At 39.4% G+C, this 27,505-nt stretch overlaps 1 protein-coding gene across 1 annotated transcript; it reads left to right on the forward strand.

The window, feature by feature from the left end:
- LOC139732675 (membrane progestin receptor beta-like) lies at positions 1 to 27,505 on the forward strand. The gene is made up of 3 exons (XM_071643530.1): positions 1 to 141; positions 10,665 to 10,835; positions 25,454 to 27,505. Exons 2-3 carry the CDS (start codon positions 10,707 to 10,709, stop codon positions 26,357 to 26,359), a joined length of 1,035 nt encoding a protein of 344 aa, XP_071499631.1. The 5' UTR covers positions 1 to 141; positions 10,665 to 10,706; the 3' UTR covers positions 26,360 to 27,505.

Raw genomic sequence — 27,505 nt, forward strand, 5'->3', positions numbered from 1 at the left:
GTTCAGCGCGAGAGCTTGAGTCGAGTGCAGTGTGTGTGTGTGTACTTGGCGGCCGCTCCCAGTTTACTTAGTTACGGGTAACACGACTGGCCAGATGTTTTCGACCATTTTATCGCCAACTGGACAGGAAACCTGACATCTGTGAGTGTATTTTACAATATTTTAGATAAGTTCAAGAATGAGATATAATATTCAGGGATCTCCACACAGTGTGCTCAAAATAACGTTTCGTGATACCAAAAGTGAGGAGGGTAAAATCTAAGTCAAGTGGCCCGCACATACACAGTACATGTAGGTAAACAGTAGAACTCTGTTTCTACGACTGGGACTAGACTAGGGGTGTCTAACGCTAGATATAGATTATCTAGCTCCATTATATGGTACCCAATAATGTTTAGATCTAAGTACATTGCAATAAATAGAGTGTTGATCGCCAGGCAGTACTGCAATTCGCGACACAACCTGTGTTTGAGCACACCATTGTCTACTGTACTCTGTAGGAGTGTAGCTGGTATGTGGGCGCATGTTGTGCTAGTAGCAATGCTAACTACACGCAGCGCTGGCGACAGCACAGTGTCTGGTCAGGCTAGTAGCAATGCCAATGATTTTTGTACTTCAGTTTTAGCAAGCCAAGAAGAGAACAAATTAAATAGATCAAGTAACATGTTAGACATAGCCAACTAGCCGGCACTGCACGTCGATCTAGCCCAATAGTAGCCCCGGAGACCGCGCCGCCAGGCGCGATCCTGGCGGCTTCCCCGCAGTTTCGCTTATGTTAGTTCCTAAGTATTCTGTGCGCTTGTGCAAGTGATTGTGAATTCTGTGAACATCGGTGAGCTGCTTATAAGACATCATTTTGTGCATCACAAGCAATGAAATGCATCAAACAGTCGCCGATGATAGTCATTTAGGTTTCATCGACCCATGTAAGTATTCCTACTTAGTTTCTGTTGAAAAATTAAAGGACAAGTTCACCTTCATAAACATAAGGATTGAGAGAATGCAACAATATTAGTAGAACACATCAGTGAAAGTTTGAGGAAAATTGGACAATCGATGCAAAAGTTATGAATTTTTAAAATTTCTGTTTTGGAACCGCTGGATGAGGAGACTACTACAGCTTGTGAGTCATATGCGTACAACAGTATAAAGAAAATATAAAGAAAATTCAACATATTTCCACTTTTTTCGCATAATAAAAGAGCACTTGACTTGCCTCTTTCTAAAGGCAGGGGGAATAATATTACCCATAACATTTGTCGGTAACGAGTCGGGGGAATGTGTACTTTTTTCATAAGATGAAATTTTGTGAAATTCTCTTTATATTTTCCTTATATTGTTGTACGCATGTGACATCTAAGTTTTTCACACACTGCAGTAGTCTTCTCATCCAGCGGTTACTGAACAAAAACTTCAAAAATTCATAACTTTTGAACGGATTGTCCGATTTTCCTCAAACTTTCAATGATGTGTTCTACTAATATTGCTACATTCTCTCAATCCTTATGTTTATGAAGGTGAACTTGTCCTTTAAGGAAATATAGCGCCGCAAAGGCACCCGTTTGTTCAACATGAAGATCTTTTATGGGAGCACGGCGCAGCCGCCACACTGTGTGGCGGCTGTCGCAGTTAGCCCAATAGTAACACCTGCCTAGTTAACGCGAGATGTTCTAGAGTAGAGCAGAGCCAGACAGAGGTCTAACGTTACACTTCAAATTGATTTAGATGTCATACTCATAAGGTGCCTGCTGGGGTAAAATGAAGGTGTGTCTCCTCTAACCATTTGGCATTACCTGTATGTATGTCATGATGTTTCAGCGTTAAGTTTATACTCAATAGGTATCTATTCTAGAGGGGGTAGACCTCTCTATATCAAATGTCTATTATCAGGTCTTTATGTAGCCCGATCAGACCGCTGTGCGAAGCACAGCAGTCTGACATGTGTTACTGTTAGTGTTTAAACGTTGTAAACGATCGTCACTATTGACGGCAAAATCACTTAAAATGCCTTTTATTTTGTTTGATTTTAAGAGTAAGATAATTTTTACCACTCACCTACAGCGTATTTTCCTGATGGTTGAGTTGAATTCGGCGTTTTGTTGGTATCCAGACCTTATTGTTGAATTTTTCGGAGTAGATTGTGCGGTGGCATCTTTTCCTTCGAGAGCTTCACAAAATCAACAAACTACCACACATACGGAACCGGAAGTGGTTGCGTTTTACGTACGCTTGTGCGCCCGTGCGTTTTATGTGTTACGTACATAAAGCTACAGCACTCGTATCCGCGCGTGCTGCGCCGGCAATGATTTGACCTTTTTATGAGTCATCCCAACTATAGCTAGCTCATCACTTCCGCCCCGACTAGCTAAGTTGTAGTATAGGAGAGTGAATGCCATTCAAATAACACGCAGATGAGGAGTGAAGCAATACGGACGTTTACAGACCTGACTTTAGCCACAGATTTCGGTGAGTTTTTGACGTAATCAAACAAAAAATCGCATACCGATTATTGAATGATTATCATAGATTACGGGGATTCCTTATATTTTAGTTTTCCACGATTAATAAAGATATTCATGAAGGAAACGCACACCCACCGCTGAAAAATAACGTCTGCGAAGGAATAGACGTGCAGCCGCTGTCGCTTCACGACAGCGGCTGCGTGTAGTTAGTCTTTATGAGACTCTTTGTCGTATATTTTAGTGGGTATCAAGAATAAATAAAGTAATGTAAACTATCAACAGATCATTTGTCGTGTAGGTAGCCCGGTAGTAGGGCGTCAGTAGCGCGATGCGCTTTGTCATCCCTTCAAAATTCACGCACAAGTCGCGAGTTCACAAGTCATCTTTGACCTAGGTCTATATGCATTTACACAACATAAAAGGGTAATTCCATAAAATAGGGACCCACTTTGTGACATGCCTATTTTGCCAATAAAATCAGAAAATCATATTTTTGTTCAACATAACTTTAAAAAACATTCATATTGAGTAAGTCCCTTGAAAACTGACTGAAAATTAATATTCTAAACTGAAAGTGAAGTCACCTGAAGTCAGCACACCAAATTGCAGTGTATGGGGAAAAACTGGTTCACAATGTAAAGGGGACACCATGGTGTCCCCCTTACACGGTGAACCATCCATTTTGGCATATTACTACATAATTCAAACTAGTTCTATGTTTGTTTCAATAGAAGTGATTATTTTGAAGTAAGAAATTAACTATACTATTGAAAAAATGACACAACCCCTATTTTTGGCCAGGAAAAAGATTCTTCAATGTTTCTCGTGTAAGGGGGACACCAAATATTATTTTTGCATTTTTTTTTTTCAAATTAATAGAGTGGTCAATTTTTGATACCTGTTTTACAAAGAAACCACAGAGCTCTACATTGTAAAATATGCCAATGAGGAGCAATTATTGTTGTGATAAGACACAAAAGATTAGCTATCACTGTGCCCCGACGTAATATTTAGGGGGACACCAAAGCCATGTGTGAAAATTATAATTTGGTCTTTTTTTTTCAAATTTATTTATTTTACCCCAATTTTCTCTTGAAATCTTTTAAACTATGTGATTGCTGCCAAAATAGCAACAAACAGTTCAACACTGATCCTTAATATGGATTCCACACTCATGAATTAAGGTTTCTCGTGTAAGCAATTATGGGGACACCAAAACTTACACGTAAAACGTCTTTCTTGGGATTTACATGCGCAAATGTGTATCAATTGATGCATGAATTATATCAATAGTGTTCAAAATTTTTTTTTCTTTTATCATTTTTGACCCCTTAAAATAGAGATTAATCCTCAAACAAGCTGTAAATCTGTCTAACTGGTGTTACGGTAAAATGTCACTCAATTTTGCTCAAAAACGTTGTGATTTTGCACTTTTTGTCAAAATTCATGTGGAACTTTGAAGAAGCAATTTCTATATTTTACTTTGAAAAGGAAGATACCTACCTGAATAAGAGTGTTCAGAAGTAAAATTGATTCAGGGTATGTAATTTTCAAGCAATGACAATATGAAGCAAATGGAAGGGGCATTTAACTAGTGGGACCCTTTTTAATGGAATTACCCAAAACTACTTCAAAACATTTTTTTTTACAATAAGAGAAATCTATCATATTATCTTCGATACAAATTTGATATCACGGAAGTCACATTTTGGTTGCAAAAGCGCTAACAACTGTTAGCATTTTCAAATAAACTTACGACTACCAGATGCGTTCAGTGCGTGTTTGGCAATGGGCAAACGTAGGGCGCGCGTTCGGTCAAAAAGTGGACCCACAATTTTGGCTTAAAATCACCTTTCAGGCATTTTCGTGGGTTCATCCCTGGAACAAATCCCCATAAATTTGGTATCATATGAAAGCTTGTGGTGGTCTCATTCTTCTCGTCCTAGGCCGAGTTCAGATATCAAGACGCATTGCTACCTAAATTCAGATTTAAACCTAAACATCGCCATAACTCAGCAGTTCTGTCTGACTGTGGAACTGGCCGTGGTGGTGTAGGAGGATTCAATGGTGCTGAATCCAAAAATAGCATTGGTTTTTCGCTTATTCCACGGGATGAACCTTCGAAATACCGATTAAGATACCCTTGTCAGCATAGTAACAGCATCAGCGAACTAAGCGAGGCGGGGCCTACAAGTCTTAGACATGTAGTTACACGCCATGACTCATGGTTACGGCGCACACTTACGCGAAGCTCCATAACAGTCAAGTCGGTTTTGCATGCATAGGTTTTGCATGCCTCCGCACAGCATAGCGCACCGCCGGTACGTAATGTGAGTACATGTGCACATCTCCACGTAATCTGTAGACCAAAAGCTATAGCGACGCACATGCACCACTACTGTGTGCGCTTTTACTCTGCCGCGCTGTTAGACTGACATTTGTGATACGTTACTGTACTAGAATGGGTCATCGGTCTTGTAAACCTGTGTACAAATTGGTCTGTGGCCGGGAATATGTTCCGCGGAGACTACACTGTACCGGTGCGACTAGCTTCATGGAATCCTTTCTCATGGAAGAGAACCGTGAATGTAAAAAATGAGTAAAAATTCCTCCGGACCAAGAAATTTTTCTGTATACGACCTCGGTTGCTCACTTTCCATGTTATATTTTCCCAGCTAACCATAAGTGCAGTACGGTAGTTAGTGCGATAGCGCGGTACCATGCATATATGTACTGAGTATTGCTGGCATGCACGTATACTGTATGACATCACAGAGAAAACCAGTGCGTGCGAGTGCAAGTACAAGTTCGTGCCGCGGGATGGAAGCGGGCCTCGCACAGCTAGCTGAATAGGTGTGTGCTAGCTGACAAGGATGCGCGCTTAGCCTTAGAAACACGCACGCTTTGAATGTGAACGCAGCGAATAGCACTGCCCACTGGAGTGCGCTTGACAGTGAATTTTCATTACGCTCGCGACCCACTTTTTCGCCAAGGTTTTAATAGCATGAGGATGAAAAATACCCTGTTTTTATTTGCTCATAACTTCACCATTATTTATGAATATGATGAGAAATTTTGCACATATTATGTTAACTATAGACATTATGGATATATATGTTTTTATGTGAAATGACTTGTATTTCTCCAGCTGCAAAAATCTACCAGACACCCTACCGGTAGGTTCTAGACAGTCCTCTTAAAGTAGAAATTCAAAGCGAAGGCTCAATTTTTTCAATTAGACATCAATGAGAAGCTCAGAAGTCATAGACTGTAATGAGGCCACGTTCCGTGACGTTCCGTCACTTGAGCTATTCTAGAAGATACAAAGCGGTCACAGAAATGCGGCGTTTTGGTAGAGCCTGAATACCCCCAATTCATCAAGAAAGCCGGACATTTCGCCTGACGTCGCGGACTGGATTTGTGAACTCTGCTCGGTGAATTTGTGTGCATGTCAATGGAAGTACTACGTGTCTCTCTAGCTGTATGTTTTCTTATTTTAAGCTTGAATGGGGTCAATTTTAACTCATAAAATATAAGCAACAATGGAGGAATCTTTCTTTTCCCACCTTTTATTCTACTTTTACTCATATTTCTCAAAATATAGAGATTTAGACAACTACTGCACAGTCATTTTCTTACGTCTTTGATGTTGAGTACGTCATAGTTTATACGAGTCATATAAACCCTTTAACGCAAAATCATGAAGATGGAAGGAAAAAGATTGGTAACTGAACATGTAATGGTATGTGTAATGATGAGCAGACTTCCGAAAAGCGACAAAATATCAAATAAGGGGAGATTTTAGACATATTCAACTGTGATATTTGCTGTAGATCAGGCAGCTCGCGATCTCATGTAGGCGATATTAATCCGCGCGGTGATGCGGCTCTGCACTGTCCGGGCGAAAACCAGCTGACAGCACTTGCTAAGCATGATGTGCATACATTGTAACACGCGCTTTGGTATCAAGGAGGTGTGAGTCAGCAAACATAACGCACCACGTGTTCTGTTTGGCATGTGCTTGGTGACTTGACTGAATCAAGTGGTGGGTTAGTCTCATTCCTCAGTTACGTTACTTTGTCTTGATGCTTTACGAGGAAGAAAAAAAACACATGATAGACTCGTTGATCAGATTAGGCCTGATTTCAGTAATAAAAGAGTGCAAATTTTTAGCATTGACGTGCAGATCGCGCAAGGGAGGTTCTGATCACACGATAGTGCTGGTACATTGTGTAGCTGGGAGTGGGTCCCCCTAACCGGAAAATTCTCCATGAAATGTACCGGATTGATACAGCATGTGAATGTGACATCTCCTTTTTAATGAAATTGCCTTGGCGTACTTTGGTACGAGTATTAAAGACCTCTCTTATTTTTTTTTTTCGAAGACATGTGACTTTGTTTTTCTACTAAAGTGAAATTTTCAACTTTCAAATACATGAGTCGACAGTAGTGGTCAGTCCAGTATACATTGTACTTTATACTTCATGACGTTTTGGTCTGCAGTCAGTCTCTGTGACCAATCTGATTGCACGTAGTCTAATAAGTAATATATGATTTGCTCATCACTTGATATCATTGCCTGTTGCTCATTGTACCACTGAGTCCCAACTTATTGAATAAGTTGGGACTCAGTGGCACAATGAGCAACATTCAATGATACAAATTATGTACTTTGTATTAAGGGCCCCATTCACAAGTCTTGCTTCCTAAGGGGCCCTCAAACCATTCATATTTACAAAATTGTAACTCCTAAATTTTTGTATAGATCTGTGATTCCTGTAATCTAAATACATTGTATATGCTTGGTTTGAATAAAATTGAAGTTGAAGTTGAAGTTGCAGAGTAGACTTGCCACATGCAGATCAGTCTACTTTTATTATTTAAGGAATAAATTTGTGCCCATGTTTTGCATACATTCCCGAACATTATACCCAAAGTATGACCCTACCCTACATGTACTTTAAAGGGACTGTACAGTACTGGTTGAGGTAGGGATTCATGTTATGAACATTCCTAAGTGAGATAATGAAAAACCTGTTACGAAATATGAAATAGCATATAATTTTAGAAGGATTCAGCATTTATTTGATGAAAATTGGTTTCCAAATGGCTGAGATATCCCAAAAAGTGATAATAAAAGGCGACATGCCCCAACTTTATTAGTACCTCTTTGTTTCACCTTGTTTTTGGATATCTCAGCCATTTCAAAACCGATTTTCATCGAATTAACTTTTGATACCCCTTCGAATTGCATGCTCTTTGACATCTCATAAAGTGGTTTCTGAATATCTCACAAAACGTTAAAAGCTAAATCTTCACCTCGACCAGAACTGTACACACCCTTTAAAGGGGAAGTCCAAATGATTTTCGTAATTTCACATCCTTTAGTACATACTGTAATCAACAGCTCCATACAAGTATAAATTTTTGGAATTTATCGTGGTCCTTGACCAGGAAAATTATTCGCTGCATATTCTGTATGTTTTTCTTTTAGAATAAGGAAATCTAGTTTAAAGTGAAATATTGTTTCTCCATTATTTTTGATTTAGCATGCCCAATACACAATTTCCAAATTTTCATAACCAAAATATTTCTTGCCTTAATGACATGTCACCCAAAATTGGTCTTACATTTGCAATACATTACAATGCAAAAAGAAACATACTGTCATAGAGAGTTCATTGTGGAAGGACTTATGAAGATGTTGTTGAAGTCAGTAGTAATGGACTTCGGCATATTACGCTAGTATACAGACATGTTAAATTTCCTGTCGCATGGCAATCATGAGCAGAGATTGCAGAGAGGATTATGACTGACCTGGCAGTTTTTTTTTAATGACATGTGCACATCTATGTACAGTGTCGTACAATTTTTCTCCAGCAATCTCAAGGTGAACAGTACCGTAGAGATGTACAGTGTATACAATGTACACTATGAAAAAAAAGACAACAATCACTCCAGACTCCCCAAATGGTACAGGTATACTATGTAATACATTACGTATATATGTTGAATTTATTACCTCAACCAAGGGAGGACGTTATGTTTTCGTTACAGTTGGTTTGTTTGTTTGTTTGTTTGTTTGTCTGTGTGCAAAATAACTCAAAATGTAGTTATCAGATTTGAATGAAACTTACAGGAAAGGTTGAGAATGACACAAGTAACAAATGATTACATTTTGGTAGTGATCTGATAATTTTATGGGAATTTATGAAGGATTCTTTATATTTTGATAGGTAGGGTCAATGAACTTGGGAGTTCAAGCTGTGCATTTTTTAGGTTTTCAAACGCGTGCTCTAGTTTCTGCTAAGGCGAGGCACGCCGCACAGCTGAGGGTTTATGATGTAACAAAGATTTCTTTATTGGGAAATCGGGCAATTTTTCAGCATGTACATACCTGTGGGTGGAAATCACTGATCTCTATGAAGAGCCCAAGAAGAACTTTTCCCCAGTGGTGGAGAGGAGAAAAATCTCTTTGGGAAGAGCAAGATCATCAGTGGAAAGTAGCTGCTTGGGGGAGGTCTGCGCTCTCAGAGTGCTTTACTAGTTTTAAAAAGTAATTTGATGCCTCGTAATTGCAAGATAGTGAGAATGTAAGGAAAGTGATGATACAAGATTCTTTATTTGTCCAACATGACCTTCCATGGTGTACATCCCAAAGCCATTTCACAAGTCTTGTGCCATGGATATTGCTTTTCAACTGCCCATCTATTTTTTGGCACTGAAATGAGAACTAAACCATTATGTGTGTTTGTGTGTGTGTGTGTGTGTGTGTGTGTGTGGTGTGTGTGTGTGAGTGTTTATGCTCTCATTTTGATTATATCTGGCCGAAATGTTTATTAATTTGTAGTTCTTCTGTATTGTTTCCAATTTGAGTCATACTCATTATTATCAGCAAATAAAAAACCCTGTACACAATTGTAGTATACAGGATGAGAAGAAGTCAGTGATGACTGACTTACGTGACAGGAATTTACACACTACATTTCTACAATGTACACTGAAACCTGCCTGTATGTGATGTGTTTGACAAATCACACTTCTGTCATAGTTACATGTATGGCGTGATATCAATGTTGCTGGTTGTCTTTTATAGTTCTATGCAATATCATCTAAACAATTTACAACCGCCAAAAAAAAAAAAAGAGGGGGAAAAAAACACCAATGGCCATGCAACACTTCCTCTGAAAATATGGTCATGGTCAGTCTCATTTACACTTTGTAGTGCAGGTTTAGCAGCTATGTTGACATTATATCCAAGTATGGAATACACAACACACTGTATTCTTGTTGCTGTATGGTACAAAATCCTGGCATACACAGAATTCCAACTTTACAGTGCAACTGTCCTTGTATTTTCATTTAAATCACAATTGCACTTTGCAGTACTTAGTATCAACATACATATATAGCTCTTTATGTGGTATGCTGACTTCATTGTAGGAGTGTCTGAGTGGGACCTTCTAGTAGCCAGCCTTCCCACAGATATTGCTTTGGTGAAGCAAGCAGATGAAGCATTCATACTGGCAAGGGTGTGTTTCTGCAAGTATGTGTTTTTTCAATGGAGAGCAACATATTGATTTTTGTTTTCTTCAGGGGCATTCATTCCCGTACTTGTTGAAATGGCTTGCCAGTCAATAATCTCAAGACAGGTGGACTTTCTATGTTTACTCTTCCAGCCGTAACCTACTTTCTTGACAACTAACCAAACAATGATTATTTCAAAGCTTTAAATCTTGCTTCTACAGTAGTTGCTAAGTAAGGATGAATGCGTGAATACTATCAAATTGAAAGTATCTCATGTCCATTGTAAAGATGATCTGACATGGCAAGAAACATAGTTACAGTACAGAATAATCCATCTGGAAGTCCTGGGCAAAGTATCAGGGCTCATGACCTCCCTTTATGTACTATTATGACCAAGCCCAAAGCATGCATAAATTATATAAAGTAGAAAACAGCTGCAGAAGTTGTTGTGATTTAAATTTAGTATAAGAACATGTAAATGTAGGGTTAATGCTGTACATTTATGATTACTGGTATCATGATTGTTCATATTGTCAAGACAAGTGTGCCCCTACAAACTTCATTGTAAACTGAGTAATGTGAGACTTGATATTCAACAACATTTAACTATTTCTAGTAATTACAATGTGATTACGGGTATCCTTGTTATTTTCTTGTGACTACTTGATTACATAGACCTTGGCGGACATCTTGGAATAGTTGTGAGACGCAGTGACCATGTGGGAAAATGTCAACTTTCGTCGCCTACTTGGAGGGGCATCTAAGGATGGATACCAGGGGTCTGCAAGCTTTAATACAAGAAGTGTAGAGGAAGTACCGGTTATCTTTCAGGAACCATTTGTGAAGGTAAGGTCTAAACCTATAAGAACTAAAGTAAAGATTGTGGATGCATGCATTACATCTTGACTACGTTGTTGATCAGGGTCAGAATGTTCATCACCCCCTTGCTGAGGTTCTTTAAATGCGCAAAGACAGTTCCGTGTTTTACTAACAAACAAAAACATAATTATCATTTCTAATGTCTAAACTTATAAGAACCAAAGGAAAAATTGTGGCTACACTGTGAATGCATTGTACTGTATCTTGTTAATCAGAGTCAGCATGTGTTGTACAGTATCCCATTGCTGAATTTTTTTGCTGCACAAGAAACAGTTGTTTTATTTTTACCTACAAACAAGCATAATTATCGTTTCCAAGCCCTGTGCATAGTAATGATTAGACCAATATGTTCCCCAAGACCATAGAGTACAGTTGCAAATTGTGTTTTGGGTTGCTATTGTAGCAACTGCAATACCTTCCCCCTTAAAGCCATTATACAAGGTTGTAAGATTCAAGAACATTGTCATTTTTAGGTTTGATTTTGAAGAAACCTCTACCATTGACTTTCCCCTATTAAAGCCATCTTGAATTTGATGTGGAAGTGCAATTTAAGACTTGTGTTCCTTCTCAAGAGAAGGAACACAAGTCTTGTGTTCCTTTACAAGATTGTAAAGCCAGTCAAAGTTCAAGAGTTATCAATTTCAGCTGCTTTGAACAATTTTACTCAAAAACTCAAAAAAAAAAAAACTCAAAAACTGTGTAGACACATTCAAATATTTGCTAAAACACTCAAGTTGCATGAAAGGTATAGTTTTCCTTGATAATGTAGGGTGATCTGTAGAAACCAAAATGGCTTTTCAGATGATCTACACCCACATTGAGCCTGCTGGTTATCCATTTATTTGTCAACTTTTCAGTAGTTAATATTTAACCTGCACTGAAGCAGAGATGTGTCATTACACTCAGCTTGGCCAGTGAGTGATGCTCTGAGGTATTTGTTGGACTTACAAACTGCAGAATTATTGTCTCACAGCCAAGCAAAGAGGATCACAGGATTGCAGTGTAAAAGCTAAGAGATGGCAAAACAGCACATACACACAACCTCGTTTCTATTAAATCAAGTGTAAAGTTTTGCAAATTTATACAGCTCTTTTTTTTTTTTTAACCATTTCATATTTTACCTTAGAAGGACCAACAGGATCAATGATTTGTTGAATGCAAATGCAAGTTGATTCCACCGGAGCCCTTAGTTTTGGGATAATTTTCAAAAAATTGTTTTACTGCACGAACCTAGCCAAGCCATTGCTACTACAGCAACAACGTAAATCACGATCAGTGACTGTGTTGATACGGCCGACTAAACTGTATCAGTTGTTTCAGTAGATACCATATGTTGACAGTACTGTACAACTTCCCCTGGTCTCCTGTTTTGTTTCATTTTGTTGTTGTTGGTTTTGTCAAATATAATGACTGGATGGCATATATGATGGTACAATTCATGAAGAGAGGCAAGGGAAGCTCTATGTGGACAAGGTACCGACAGAAAAGCCAAGGATTGAGTTGCTATTAAGATATTTAAAATGGAACTACGTACACCGTAGGATTGAATGCCAGATTTCATCATGATGCAATAAATCACGTAAATGATGAATTATCATGATATTAGAAATTGTTCAAGGGATTGACCAAAATGTTGATTGATATCAATATCTTAGGCAAAATATGGTTTCTGTCAGATTGGTTGTACAGGAATGGTGAGCGTATAGTGTGGTATGGGCTGGTAAATTGGGGTCATCCCATGAAACCGACATTATTCATTGTAGGGCCACGAGTCACAAAGCCCATGAGTTTGACACTAGGAATATAAAAGCCCATGAGTTCGACACTACTTAAAAAGGGCTCACGAGAACAGCACTACACAAACAAAGCCCACAAGACCGACACTACGCAAAAGAGCCTCACAAAACTGACACTAGGCAAAGAAGGCCCACGAGACCAACGGGATGAACAGTGCCATCTATACAACTACAAGTACTTGTATCTGTAGAGGGTGTTGCACTAATGATATAAAAGGGGAAAATAACATACGCCGTACTACGGTGTGTACTTTCATCACACCATTGAGCACAAGATTGTAAATAATTCAACAGCGCAATCTATCAATGACAACTTGCAAGTATATATTTTTGCAGGTGTTGCATAAGGAGCCAGTTCTGTCACGCTACAGGAAGCGACATTGTCACCAATTAATTTTTAAAAATTCAATTGATCAAAGCTTTTTATATCGCAGCGATGCATCCTGAATTTGTGGCTTGTGTTTGTAATATTATTCTCCTCATAACAATACATTTTTAAAGGAGTAAACAGCTCTTTTCATGGATGCATCTTCTTTTCCAGAATCATTACAAATACCTTGGTAGACGATTGCATTTACATTTATTTACATCATAATTCATTGACTTTGTATCTGATCTTCATGTAACTACGTATGAACATGTCATTATCAGTGTTCCCTATCACTCCCAGCCGAAAATAATGAAAACACTGGCAGTATGGTACATGTATATATTGCAATATTGCTTGACAACCCATAATTTGCATGTTCATGAATGTTTTGGGATGATAATGTATTCTTGTCTGCAGTCCTACCTTCTCATTATGCAATTGAAGCAACATTAATTTGTCAGTTCTGTAGAGAATTTCTGAGAAGAGTAGCCTTTCAAACTTTTTTTCAAATCAACCCAGCATATTCAAATTATTTCATTTCTTCCTTATGCCACTATCGGGACTTCCTATACCAGTACTCACTCTTACTTGTTTTATAGATGGTGCTGTAAATCCTGTCAGGCTTGTGAGCCTTCTGTGTCTAGTGTCAGTCTTGTGAGCCTCTTGCGTAGTGTTGGTCTCGTGGGCTTTGTTTGCGTAATGTCTGTCTCATGAGCTTTTTTTTTTTTTGCATAGTGTCAGTCTCATGAGCCTGGTTTTTTTTTTTTTTTTTTTTTTGGGGGGGGGTTTGGTGTTCTTTTTTGCATTACGTGTCAAACTCATCCATGGGCTTTATTTGCCTTGTGTTGAACTTATGCTCTGTATAACTTGTTGGCCTCTTTTACTTGATGTCAAACTCGTGGGCTTTGTTCACTTCAAGTGTTGAACTCATGGGCTGTATAACTAGTGGACTGTATGATTTGTTGGTTGTATGACTTGTGGGCTGTGTAACTCGTGGGCTGTATGACTCATAAGTGTCATTCTCATGACATGCATCCTGTAAATTGGTGTCATTTTTCCTAAGGGGCCCACTTGAATATTTCTTTTAATGTCTCCAGCACTTATTTGTTGAAAATCTTTGTTTTACATGTGACTGAAATACATGAACATGTACATGTACTTGTAGTCAAGAGCCAAAAGAGACCTTTTGCCACTGAGCCCTTCAGTGGCAATGCCCCATTACTTTGTTCAACACCAGCACAAGCCCAGGTCCAGTGCAACACTGTAATTTGATTGCTTGTGAAGATAACACACCTGCGCCCAATTTAGAGACTGGGTGAAGACACAAAGGACAATCTGGTTGCTTGGATCAACTTGACTGCAAAGTGTGCCCTTTTTTTACTACCAGGGCATTTAGCTTTATTGAGTCATAAATTTTGCACAAGATACAAGATTGTGCAGCAAGATACTTCAAACAGAAGCATTATAGTAGCCAAGATAAAGCCGTAGTATAACTAAGGTATGATTTCAACTTCCGTGCTAGATTATTAGCACTACCAAAAAAGACTAGTATGTTTGATGCAGTCACTCCACATCAATCATGGCTGGCAAAATCAGCCATGAACGCAAGGAAGGAAATGACACAAAATGGTAGAGTACAGTACACTGCTTAATTAAATAGTGTCAGGCAGAGCATTTCTTACCTGATTAAGCGGAATACTCGATTAGCCGGAGAGCATGTTTCTTTAATGTCACAGCTAACTGTACATGTACCATCATGCACCTGTCTGTACCACATACATTGTATACAGCATTCATGGTATGTCACTACAGCCACAGTTTGTTTAGAGTGGCATTATTTGTGCCTTCGCAGAAACCCCTATTTTTCCTACTGTAGTAATGGTTTCAAAGAAAATGGCACAAAAACCCAACAGAATTATGTTTTACTGAACCTTTACAATAACCAATGGCAACCACAAAGGATGCTGATCATTGGTAATCCATGCCGAGACCCTGCTTGCATGAGTGCAAACTTGCCATCCATGAAATAAAATGTACGTCGGTGCTCATTTGTTGAAATGAGCATGGTGCCCCCTCCCCCAACCTCCCACCCCCACTCTAGTTTCAATCATACTGCATGAAATTTTTTATTACTGTAGTCAGTGCCTAGGAAGAATATTTCGTACTGTAATGGGGTTTTAAAGGACAAGTTCACCTTCATAAACATAAGGATTGAGAGAATGTAGCAATATTTAGTAGAACACATCATTGAAAGTTTGAGGAAAATCAGACAATCCGTTCAAAAGTTATGAATTTTTGAAGTTTTTGTGCAGTACCCGCTGGATGAGAAGACTACTGCAGTGTATGAATAACTTAGATGTCACATGCGTACAACAATATAAGGAATATATAAAGAGAATTTCACAAAATTCCATCTTTTGAAAAAGGTACACATTCCCCTGACTCGTTACCGACAAATGTTATGGGTAATATTATTCCCCCTGCCTTTAGAAAGAGGCAAGTCAAGTGCACTTTTATTATGCCAAAAAAGTGAAAATATGTTGAATTTTCTTTTACATTTTCTTTATACTGTTGTACGCATATGACTCACAAGCTGTAGTAGTCTCCTCATCCAGCGGTTCCAACACAAAAATTTAAAAAATTCATAACTTTTGAATCGATTGTGCAATTTTCCTCAAACTTTCACTGATGTGTTCTACTAATATTGTTGCATTTTCTCAATCCTTATGTTTATGAAGGGTCCTTTAAGGACATTCCTCAGTTAAAGTGAAGTCCATGTCATCTTCTTCAAACTTTCCATACCGTCACTTTGACCCATCCGAAGCCCAAATAATATGTAAATAAAACCATAGGTTCATGTGCTTGTTTTTCTTCTACGGGACTTTGAAGAATATGACTAATCTGCCGTCCTGTACCAAAATGATAGCGTTACAGGATCTTGTAAAGTTAGTCATCTTGACAAACTTAAATCCCCATAATTCTTTCAAAATCCACGTTATTTCCTCAAAATTTGCAAGAATTGCTGAAAAAGGTACCCAAAACGAGGAAAACGTTTCAAAGTTAGGGTTTACACTCTCATTCTCGAGCAAGCAGCGCCCTCACGTGGCAGAAAACACCGAAATCTCTCAAATCGTTCTCATCGACGTTTTCTGTTAGGGGTGAGCTAAAGGACAAGGTTCATAAAACTTATGCTGTACATTTGAAACCCATGTCATTTTCACAAAACTTGACCAAATTGTAGAAGAAGGCTTACTAATTCCAGAAAAACAATAAAAAGGTGGGGTTCATGTGCTCGTTTTTGTGCTAACAGCGCCCCCATGTGACATACATCATCGTAAGTCCCCAAAATCTGGTCAGGAACCTTTGCAGGGATGCCTTGACAGGGTGGGTTCATAAATCTCACACTGCACATTCAAAACCCATGTAATTTTCACAAAACTTTACCAAATTGTAGAAAAAGGTTTACTTATTCCAGAAAAATGATAAAAAGTGGAGGTTCGTCGGCTAGTTTTTGTGCTGGCAGCACCCCGCATATGATAGAAATCGTCATAGGACCCCAAAATCTGGTTATGTACCTATTGTGGGTGCCCTGATTAGGAGGGGTTCATGAATGTCATGCTGGACATTCAAAACTCATGTCATTTTTACGAAACTTTATTAAAATTGTAGAAGAAGGGTTACTTAATGCAGAACATTTGTAAAAATTGGGGGTTCATGTGCTCGTTTTAGTGCTAGCAGAGCCTCCTTGCGACCGATATCACCGTAAGACCCCCAAATCTGGTCAGGAACCAATGCAGGGTTATCTACCCTGCTAGGATGCATGAATTTCATGCAGTTCACTCAAAACCCCATTAAAAAAACAAAACAAAACAAAACAAAAAAATGTGTCACAATTGCAGTGATATGGTGAACAAATATTCAGAAAGGAAGGTCCATGTGCGTTTTTTTGTTATTATTTCCTTCACACAGCCATAATAGGCGGTTTTCGCATCCTCAGCACAGACGTAGAAATTGTGGTCCGTGCGCAAAATCGACATGTTACTATAGTAACAGCGGGCAGCCTGCCGTAGCGTAGAAATCTGGAACGGGTCTTGCCCAGATTTACGTCGGTCGCAACGAGGCCAGACACAGAATCAACAACCAATCAGCGCGATTCTAGCAGTGTAGACACACGCGTGCCACGCTTGATTGAGTCACACGTGCATTGCAAGCCTCTATACAGTTCGACCTCGATTATCCGGCCTTCTTTTATCTGGAAATCTTATCTTATCTTATCCGTTCATGGATTTGAAATTTGTGCGCATGTGATGTGTTCGCATGCACTGGCTGTAGTATTCAGTGTATGTAGCTCTCCCAAGGTCCTCTCGACTGAGTCACATTCAGTCATCAATTCGAACAGAAAGGGACTATTGGCAGAACCAAACGTTGCCCGAAGCCTGTTTTCAATACTTCAACTTAACTGGTAAGTCTTCAAATTGAAGAAAGTTTTGGATTTTAAGATGATATTTACCCGCGATACTAAATCTGTCATGATCCTAAATGCTACAGTGCGAAGCCCCATTACGCTATGCGTATGGGGCTGCTGGTCACTATGCGTATGGGGCTGCTGGTCGCAGTTAATTGCATGATTACTAAGACATGAGAGCACTTTGGGGCGAGTAAGTCTCACAGTGTTAGTTATATGAAAGGTACTTTAACCTGAAACACAAACTAAGACAAGGAAATTCAGGGAAACTTTTGAGGTACCAAAACTTTTTATTATCTTTAAAAATGTGTAACTTTTGAACGGATTGTTCGATTTTCCCCAAACTTTCACTGATGTATTCTACTACAGGTAATATTGTTGCCTTCACTCAATCTACATGTAGGTGGACTTGTCCTTAAACTTCTACCAACTACTTTTTTTAATACCACAGTACTACATTGTACATATTGTGATTTTATTTACGTACATAAATTGTGATACCTATCTTCTAAATGGTACCAAACAAACGGCAGCTGTATACCAAAATTATCTCAAATGATTAAACTGTTTAACAGTTTATCATTTGAGATTATTTGGGTATAGTACTATGGATTTGCCAAAGATAGTATTGAAGGCAGTATCTACCATTTGCAGATGAAACAAAAACTCAGCTTTAGAGTTTCAAAATAGTTCAGTAATGTGATTTAGGGATAGAAACAACCAATGTAAAAATTTGAATCAGTATGTCAATGTTATCATTGCAACTGATTGACAAACTGCCCTACATCGACACTGATAAAAAAATCATGGGCATACATACTCGAGCAGGATTCGAACCTACGACCTCCTGATCACCAGACAGGCGTCATATCCACTAGACCACTGAGCTTTCGCCCGACAGGAAGTGTTGGTTCTAATCCTTATAGCATGCACCGGGTAGCAGCAGGTGCTGCCTTACGTCGATGTACAGATGTACAAGTAGGGCAATTTGTCAATCAGTTGCAATGAAAACATCTCGACGGAAGAATTTCATGAATTTGAAGAATAAAGCAGTACCCGCTGCATGCTTTAAGGATTAGAACCAACACTTGCTGCCGGGCGAAAGCTTGGTAGTGTAGTGGAGATGACGCCTGTCCGGTGATCAGGAGGTCATAGGTTCGAATCCTGCTCGAGTGATGTATGTATGCCCATGATTTTTTATCATGGCTATTACTAAAATACTGATCAATTCCGTGCTTATTTATGTCTATGTAGGGCAATTTGTCATTCAGTTGCAATGAAAACATCCCGACGGAAGAATTTAATGAATTTGAATAATGAACAGTACCCACTGGATGCTGTAAGGATTAGAACTAACACTTGCTGTCGGGCGAAAGCTCGGTGGTCTAGTGGAGATGATGCCTGTGCGGTGATCGGGATAGGAGGTCGTAGGTTTGAATCCTGCTCAAGTATGTACAAGCTTGTACGTCCATGATTTTCTATAGTGGCTACTACTAAAACACTGATCAATTCAGAGCTTATTTACATCGATGTAGGGCAATTTGTCAATCAGTTGCAATGAAAACATCTTGACGGAAGAATTTCATGAATTTAAATGTCAATGTTACAATGTCTGTAGTATTGTTGAACATACAAAATGTAAACAATAGTTCTAATAAAAAGGATTCTAGACTAAACTGATTACGATATACAGTAATGGTTTAGTCAGAAAAATTGTGATATCTCCTTTGTTTTACGCTTGATTAGGAAATTTTTACATGTTGGGATGTTTTGTGATATACAACTGACCTACACATATATGCATCAAATGTGATATATCTCGGAACATTTTTTTTAAATCACTGCTCCCGATGGTAAACAGTACCTTCAATCGCCTCACCCGTACACATTGGTCTCAATAGATTAGAGACATGTAGAGACCGTAGGACAGGATCAAGATACTGCCCTCAGATTTATAAAGAGGAAAAACAAAATAACTCATTAAATTGCAAAGACAGGATTAGGCCAAGTAAAAAAAGAAACCAGTTTCTCGTCCTCGCGCGCATCGATTTTGGCCGCCGCATCGATGTTTTTACTATTTACTATTTTCAAAATGGCGCTGAAAATACCAAGAAATTCATAATTCTCGTCCCAGCCCGCTCCCCGCCCGCATCGATTTTCAGTTGCCGCATCGACTTTTTTGATATTTACTATTTTTTCGGCCGCCGAAAAAAAAAAATCGACAATTCACCTACCAATCGTGATGTCTCATTTCTAATTACGCCTTGCGTCCTCTACTTAGCTGTAGTATAGCTGTACAGACTGTAGCTTCCGTAGTGCGTATGTAATAACGCATGCATTTCACACTGCGAGCTCGGCAAGAAGGAATTACCGATAAAAGCAGTCGAACTGTAGTTGGTTGGGCGCGGGCGGGCCTGGGCTGTGATGTACAGCGCACTCGGTACGTTGTGAACGCGATAGTGGCAACTTAACTGCGAACAATCGCTGATATTCCACGCATATTTCGCGCATTGTTCGTATTTTTCCCCGTTTCTCATATTTTAAGCGGATGAATTGTACTGTACAAATGCTTGTGAGGATTGTATCGAGTTTGTATACATTTTCATGTCATTGTGACTATGTGCATGTGTGTGCAGTGTCGGAAGGTACGGTGCCAGTGCAGTGGCCGTGCCGGCCGCGTATGCGTGTCTGTAGCTGTCAGGGTCCCCATCCCCTGGTCTGTCAGCTGTCTGCACGCACGTATGAACACATTCGAATGTGTAGAGGCCCGTACACTCTGCTCTGTAACGTTGCATCTGCCGGCGATGTATTGTTCTATTTTGAAGAGAAAATGAATGCGCTTTTCCAGCAAATGTAGAATTATTAAATGGGTGTATCTACAAAATAAATGACTTTTCCGCGGATTCTGGTTTGTCTCGTATTTCTGCGGGATACTTTTCTTTACGATGTAAATTCACGGACACGGCCGTGATTCGTATCACCTGTAGTGTGGTATACAATCATTCATCATCCAAATGATGAGTGATTATCAAATGTCTTTTTAGAACATGAAGAAACATCTTTAAATGTTTAATGCTATAATGCCATATCAGTATCATTTTGACATCCATCTGCAATTGTACAAGCCAGTTTCCAGTGGAATGTGCTACAATTGTACTGTGAAGAGATGCAGATACACGTACATTACCAGCTGTGTGGACACAAAAAGTCACAAACACCAATGATAAATAACGCAGTGTTTTGAATATCATGGAATTTATTTCAGTCGTACATTTGTTGAAAAATATGTTTTATACCTGTTTCAATTAATAGCACAATACATCAGAATTGCAAGTACACTGGTATCAGAAATGCCATTACAACACTAAATACCAGTATTAAGATGGTCATTTTCCCTTGACATCTGCAGTGGAAAGTAAAAGCAAATGTATATCTGCATGCATGAAGTTTCATTTCAAGTATGGAACATATATCTATTTGTTTGAAAATGCACAGAGTGCAGGCAAGACGTACACTTGGGACCTGGTCTTTCATAACACAGCTACCAGAGTGATATTTCATTTCATAAATTGGATATAGAAAATAGTAAAGCCCTCTCTCATTACCTTTCTCAGAATTACCGGACGAGAAACACATATTACTTTCATTTTGACAATCCTCGAAAAAATAGTAAGATATCAAATAGTAAGGACCTCCCTCATCGCCTTGCTCAAAAAACCCGGACGAGAAACTGCTTTCTTTTTTTACTTGGCCTTATGTCTACCTACAGTGTACATAGTTTTATAAAAAGTATTTTCCTGCTGCAGATAAAGGCAAATATTTGTAGGCATTGACTATCGCTTGAATTAAAGTACATTTTTCCCCAGAAGCACTGTTGGACCAAAGGCATAGTAATGCCAAACCCTCAATCATTATTTCAACCTTGCCATGATTTAGGTCCTAATAGGGAAATGATTTGATCTGTGTATCACAGTACAATATTATCCTACATGCTTGTAGTGTCTCCTCTGTGGCAGTTGCTTGACACTACAATGTAGCATTGTTATCAAGTGTACACCATAAATGAAAGGCTGGTATAGAAAAAGACCCCCCAAAAAGCCCCATGTGAGATCGAAATTTGGAGTGAGATGTCATGGTATTCAAATTCACTTATTGTATCCCCCGAACAGAGTTCGGAGGATACTATGGATTTGGCCTCGTTGCGCCACATCAGCCCGCTGCAGAGATTTTCTTGTGAGCGCTCTACTGGCTGCAGTTCTTCTTCGATCATCTTCAAATTTGGCATGAAGGTGTATAAATGGTAAAGCAAAGACGCCTATCATTTTTGGTGATGGCACCTTTGCTTGTTCCGTCTGTATTTGATGAATACAACATTGTATGAAAAAGGTAAATTTAAAAGGGTCTGCCTGTGTGTGGCGACTGTGCGACGCTGGCCTTGTTTCTCTACTGATTTTTTTTCAAATTTGGTATGTACATGTATCATAGGGTGCGTTCAAGCGCTCTCCTAAAGTGAACTGTACCGTACCGTACCGCGCTACAGGAGCGTTCGAACGCTCCTAAAGTGTACCGTACCGTACTGTACCGAGCCAAAAGTGGACCACTTCCCGATGTGCTCCAAAAGCGTACCAAAACGTACCAAAAGTTTGTTGTAAACCATGCGCGTATCATGCGCATACGTCACAATGCAAAAACATCATTCTCTTTGTTCGGGACAGCTGTAAGTAGGTCAAGCGCAAGGTGAATGACCTTCTTGCTACAAACAAGCGTGAACTTTTCTAAAAATAACTCGAGAGGTACGCTTTCTCCACAGAGCATTTGAACGCTCCCAAACTGGCACAGTACGGTACGATACGCTTTAGTTCAGTTCGCTTTGGTTGGCTTTAGAGCGCTCGAACGCACCCATAGTCAAATCTATACACCTATACCCATTGATAATGCTGCCCTCACTGTCCCACCTTTTACAGGGTCAAAGGTCACCCTGATCATGTCAAAATTTGCAAAAGTGCTTATTTATGCAATAACTTGATTGTTACTCAACGGATTTTATTCAGACTTCCTAAGGAGGTGTATGGGTGGTCATTTAGACATGAAGGACACAACAGTTTGTGGTGACGGCGCCCTCAGTGTTCCGACTTGAATGTCAATGCACATTTCTTGTGTGTGCTCTATCAGCCACATTTCTTGTCAGATTTTCTTCAAATTTGTCAAAAAGGTGCATGATAGTGAAATGAAAATGGCTATATTGTTTTTGGTGGTGGCGCCCTCGCTTGTTCCGTCTTAATACATGAAAAGGTAAATGTAACAGGGTCTGCGTGTGTTTGCGACGCTGGCCTTGTTTCTTGACCATTTTTTTTTCCCAGTTTGGTATGTAAATGTATCATAGTCAAATCTATACACCTACAATAGATTGATAATACTGCCCTCACTGTTCCACCTTTTACAGGGTCAAAGGTCACCCTGATCATGTCAAAATTTGCAAAAATGCATGCTTATTTAGGCAATAACTTGATTGTTACTGGATTTTACTCAGGCTTGCTAAAGAGGTGTATGGCTGGTCATTCTACGTGAAGGACACAACAGTTTGTGGTGACGGCACCCTCAGTGTTTCGACTTGGAGGCCATGTCACATTTCTTGTATGCTCTATAAGCCACAGTTCTTGTCGGATTTTATTCAGACTTGCTATGGAGATTTATGGGGAGTTATTCTAGGCAACAAAGTTTTCATTGCCAGCCCTCTCATTGTTCAAACTTTTATAGGATGATATGTCATATTCCTTGTATGTGCTGTTATACTAGCCTCATTTCTTGTCGGATTTTATTGTATCCTGCGACAGTTGCCATATTATACAACATTCTCGCCTAGAAAGTAATCCAGATGGGGTATAGAAGACGGGTTCAGGGGATACATGTGCTCGAGTGCGAGTGCTCTAGTTTTAAGATACATTGTAGATGTGTCAGTAAAGTCAAGTAAACGAAAAATAGAAGAAATTTCATCAAATTCATATGTAGAACAAGCTTTGTGCCTTTGATATGCCAAATACAAAGCAAGCAACATACATTGTAGTATCATGCTCTTTAGTTATAGGTTGAACTACGTTTGTAAGGTATGATATAAATTACCATTTACAAGTGATATTTCTGAAGACCAGCATTTTAAGGGAAAAAAGTTCCAACTGGGAAAGAAAAGTGACCCTGATTGTATGATTGTTTCAGTAGCTTTCTGGCTTGAGCAAGGCCCGAGCAAAGTCGTAAAATTTTGAGTTTATGAATGGAATCTAGCCAAAGTGGCCTGCCCCAGGCTTTGACTATTTTAGCACTGCTGTAAGCTAGTGCCAGGCATGGGCCAGGCTCAGGCCTGGCGCTGATCAAATAGTTTGTGAACGATAGCAGTGCCAGGCTCGGGCCAAAATTCCTTGCACGGTCAAAGGTCACAATTACCTGGCCGTGCCTCCACCAGAGCACGCGTTCGATTACCAAGGTACATGTACTGTAAAAGTGGAAATTTTAGTGGTGTTGAAATTTTCACGCATTTCACGCAACCAGAAATTAGCACAAAAATAAAAGGATGCATATAATTTTGCTTGCCATATATATGTTCCAGTAATTATGCTTTCATTCTGCGGAATTAAAAACATGAAACACCCTTCTTACCCGTCTGAGAGTGAAAAATTAGTAGCACGAAAATATCCACTTTTACAGTAGTTATCCCTTACATGGCCGAGTTCGTGTATGCGGGTCATTGTAGCGCAGCTCTGCTGTAGTTACCGAACTCTTTTTCAGTACATTCATGAAGAGGTATTGGGTTTTATAACAAGATAACATTGGTGGTCCCATAATATGATTATGTTGGGTTGTTGTTGTTGTTGTTTTCCCAGAATTTGTAATTGTATACTTGTAATTTGTTAAGATGTTGTTAGGAGCTGTCTTTGCCTTTGTAGCATCTATTCAGAGCGACATTACTGAAGCCTACATGTAGGTCTAGTCAAGTTAGTGGTAAGACAGCTTTTCATGGTGAAGATCTGCATTTGGCAATTATGTCTGTGTGATTATGGCTGAGCTAAGACTCCGTAGAATTCATGCAATGAACGTAAAAGCCAACACATTAATGGCTGAATTAACAGTTCATTTTACATTTTTATGGCAGCTATATGATACTGTATGCAGACTTTAATAGAATTCACCTTGGGACTCAAAATGAGTGGCCACTGGCCTTATTAGGTAGGTGACCACTATATAAAGGGTCTATGATACAGCAATTTTGTGTGGGGTTTTTTTCAGTGGCCATTATAGACAGGTGGCCGCTAGGGCAGATTTGACAATATTTGAGTTGATGCATGGAGCACACCATAACACACAGACAGACACATGCACACACATCTCCCCCGCCGAACTCCCCACACACACGCACTCGTCTCCGTACACGTGTACACATTATTTTACAAGAAGTGCACTGCTATCCTAGAGAAGTGAGTCTATTATTTTATATCAACGTACTATAGTACTATAGTACTTGTCGTTTTTACATTTGTGGGCGATGTTTGAAATCATTTCTACATTAGTGGGCATTTTCTACACTTGTGGGCGATGTTAAATTTTTACATTTGTGGTCGATTTTCTACATTTGTGGGCGATGTATTTTTACATTTGTGGGCGTTTTTACATTTGTGGGCGTTTTTACATTTGTGGGTTTAACAGACAGTCTAGGTCTTAAGATGCTATTTAAAGTTCATTTAATCTTTCAGGCCATGATCCTATTTTGAAAGAATGGATGCAATGACAAGAAACCCTTCTTCAAGGGGGCTGTCTATCCTTTGACCAATGCCATTTGTCAAACACAATTTGCTGATTTGTAATTTTGTGATTGTAATTTTGTATGTTCTTGAATTTAAATTTGCATTACTGTAGACATGCAGTTTTATAATGAACAACCTATTTTTTCTTGTTTTCTTTTCAGTATGGTTACCGGGAGCCACACCATGCCTTAACCTACTATGCCAAGAGCTTCATGGAGGTGCATAATGAGAGTCTGAATGTCTGGACGCATGCAGCAGCCTTCTCCATCCTATTCTACCAGTCACTCAAGTTGTGTGCTCCTCTAGATCTTCATAATGATCCCTACGCACTGCTCTTCATTGTCTTCTGTGCCAGCTGCTGTACCTATCCTCTCATGAGTGCTGTGGCTCACCTCTTCCACTCTCACAGTGAACTGACGCATTACACCTGTTGGTTCATTGACTACCTCGGTATGAGTATATATGGCTTTGGTGGCTCACTGGCTCACATCCACTTCTCAGCGCTTCCCTCTTTCTATAACTGGGCAGAGCCATTCTTCATGCCCACGCTGCTGTTCCTCTGCTACATGGTATGCTTCTGCTGCAGTTACGCCAAGTACCGCTACAAGCGCCCATACCCGTTTGCACGGAAGCTGTGGCAGTTGGGCTCAGTTGGGGCGGGTTACGTGCTCATCATCATGCCCATCTACCACCGCCTGATTGGGAGCCTCTTCACAGATGAACCCCTGGACCGTGCCCTTTACTTTCACTTCCTACAGGTGGTTCTTATCGCCCCCAGTGTCTTCTTCTTTGCAGCACCCTACCCACAGAAACTTGAGCCAGGCAAGTTTGATATTCTGGGACATGGCCACCAGATGTTTCATGTGGCCATGGCACTGGTCACTTATTTCCAAATGCAAGCTGTACATCTTGACTTTCTGCATCGGCGAGAAGACTACTCCAATCTTTATTCCCCGTCCGTTGTTAGCACTGTGAAACACATAGCTATCTTAGTGGTTGCTGATGTTATCACACTGTTCGCCTTTAGGTATAAAGTGTGGCAAAAAATATCTTTCCGAAGAGATTAATGCAAGCTTTTATAACTCATTGCATGTTAAGAATGAAGGTGAAATTGTCTCACCTTGCATATTTTGGGCTTATGCCTCATGCATTTTAAAATAATCAAATGCTGATGAGAAAAGTTCTCATGCACTAGGTCATGTATTAAGGGAATGTAATACTGCTCTTATTGCCTTGATATACACTAGATAACATAGTAGATGACAGTTTGCAGGTTTATGAATAGATAGTTTGCAGTGTAGTGAACTCCACATACATTTATCCCTTACATTCTTCTATTGTAGTAGAGATATCATTGCTAGTCATGAAACTCATGTATCAAGTAATTCAAGTAAGATAGCCTATAGTTACGGTGCAGAGAGGCATATTCAAAGTGCCATAGGTTTTATTGAGTTTTCGGATGTAATCTGTATGTCATTAGTGGGAACAGTGTCTGTGGCATTGCACATCATTTCTCAAATAGTTAAAATATCTAGTATATATTTCAATTAGATTACGGTGTAGATCTGAAATGCTGTTGCTACAGTCCACAAAGTTCATGAATTTTATGGTAGTCACTTTAATCTGATAGATTGGTGTGAAGGTTAGGAATAGGGATGAGTGTCAGCCATTCCTAGCCCTATTTACTTAATACAGCAGTCTTATTTCACAGTTTATAGATGGTTGGCATGGCTGTAACTTTCTCAGAGCATATGGGCAGTATTCAGTTCTCACAGCACTTCCTGAGTATCATTGGGACCAAAAAGTTGTATTGAGCTTCTTGCACTTCCTCCTGTCATGCCTGGAGAACCCTACCAACACTCCATCACCAGAAGACCAAACTTTATTTACTGAAAACCGAGTGTATATTGAGCTATATCATTGATCATGTCATGAATTTCCTCTGCAGAATGCATAAAATTAGGGGTAGATGTGATCCCAGGGTATCCAGGTTTAGGCAAAACTTGCATCCAAAGTGGGAAGAGATTTCAGTTTTTTTTCTTCTTCTTCTTCTTCTTCTTTTTGTAGCGTGGGTCGGTTGGGAATATGCTGAGTTTTGTGAGGAGAGAATATACCATGATTTGTTTGGGGAAATTCATTTATCTTGTCCAGGTGGGTTAGGAATGTACCGGGGTTTAAGGACAGATATTTAGTTGTGGATTTTTTTTTTTTTT

Source organism: Diadema antillarum, unplaced genomic scaffold (genome assembly GCF_040938485.1).
Source record: "Diadema antillarum isolate AM-2024a unplaced genomic scaffold, OU_Dant_1.0 seq00000442_RagTag, whole genome shotgun sequence".
NCBI lineage: Eukaryota > Metazoa > Echinodermata > Echinoidea > Diadematoida > Diadematidae > Diadema > Diadema antillarum.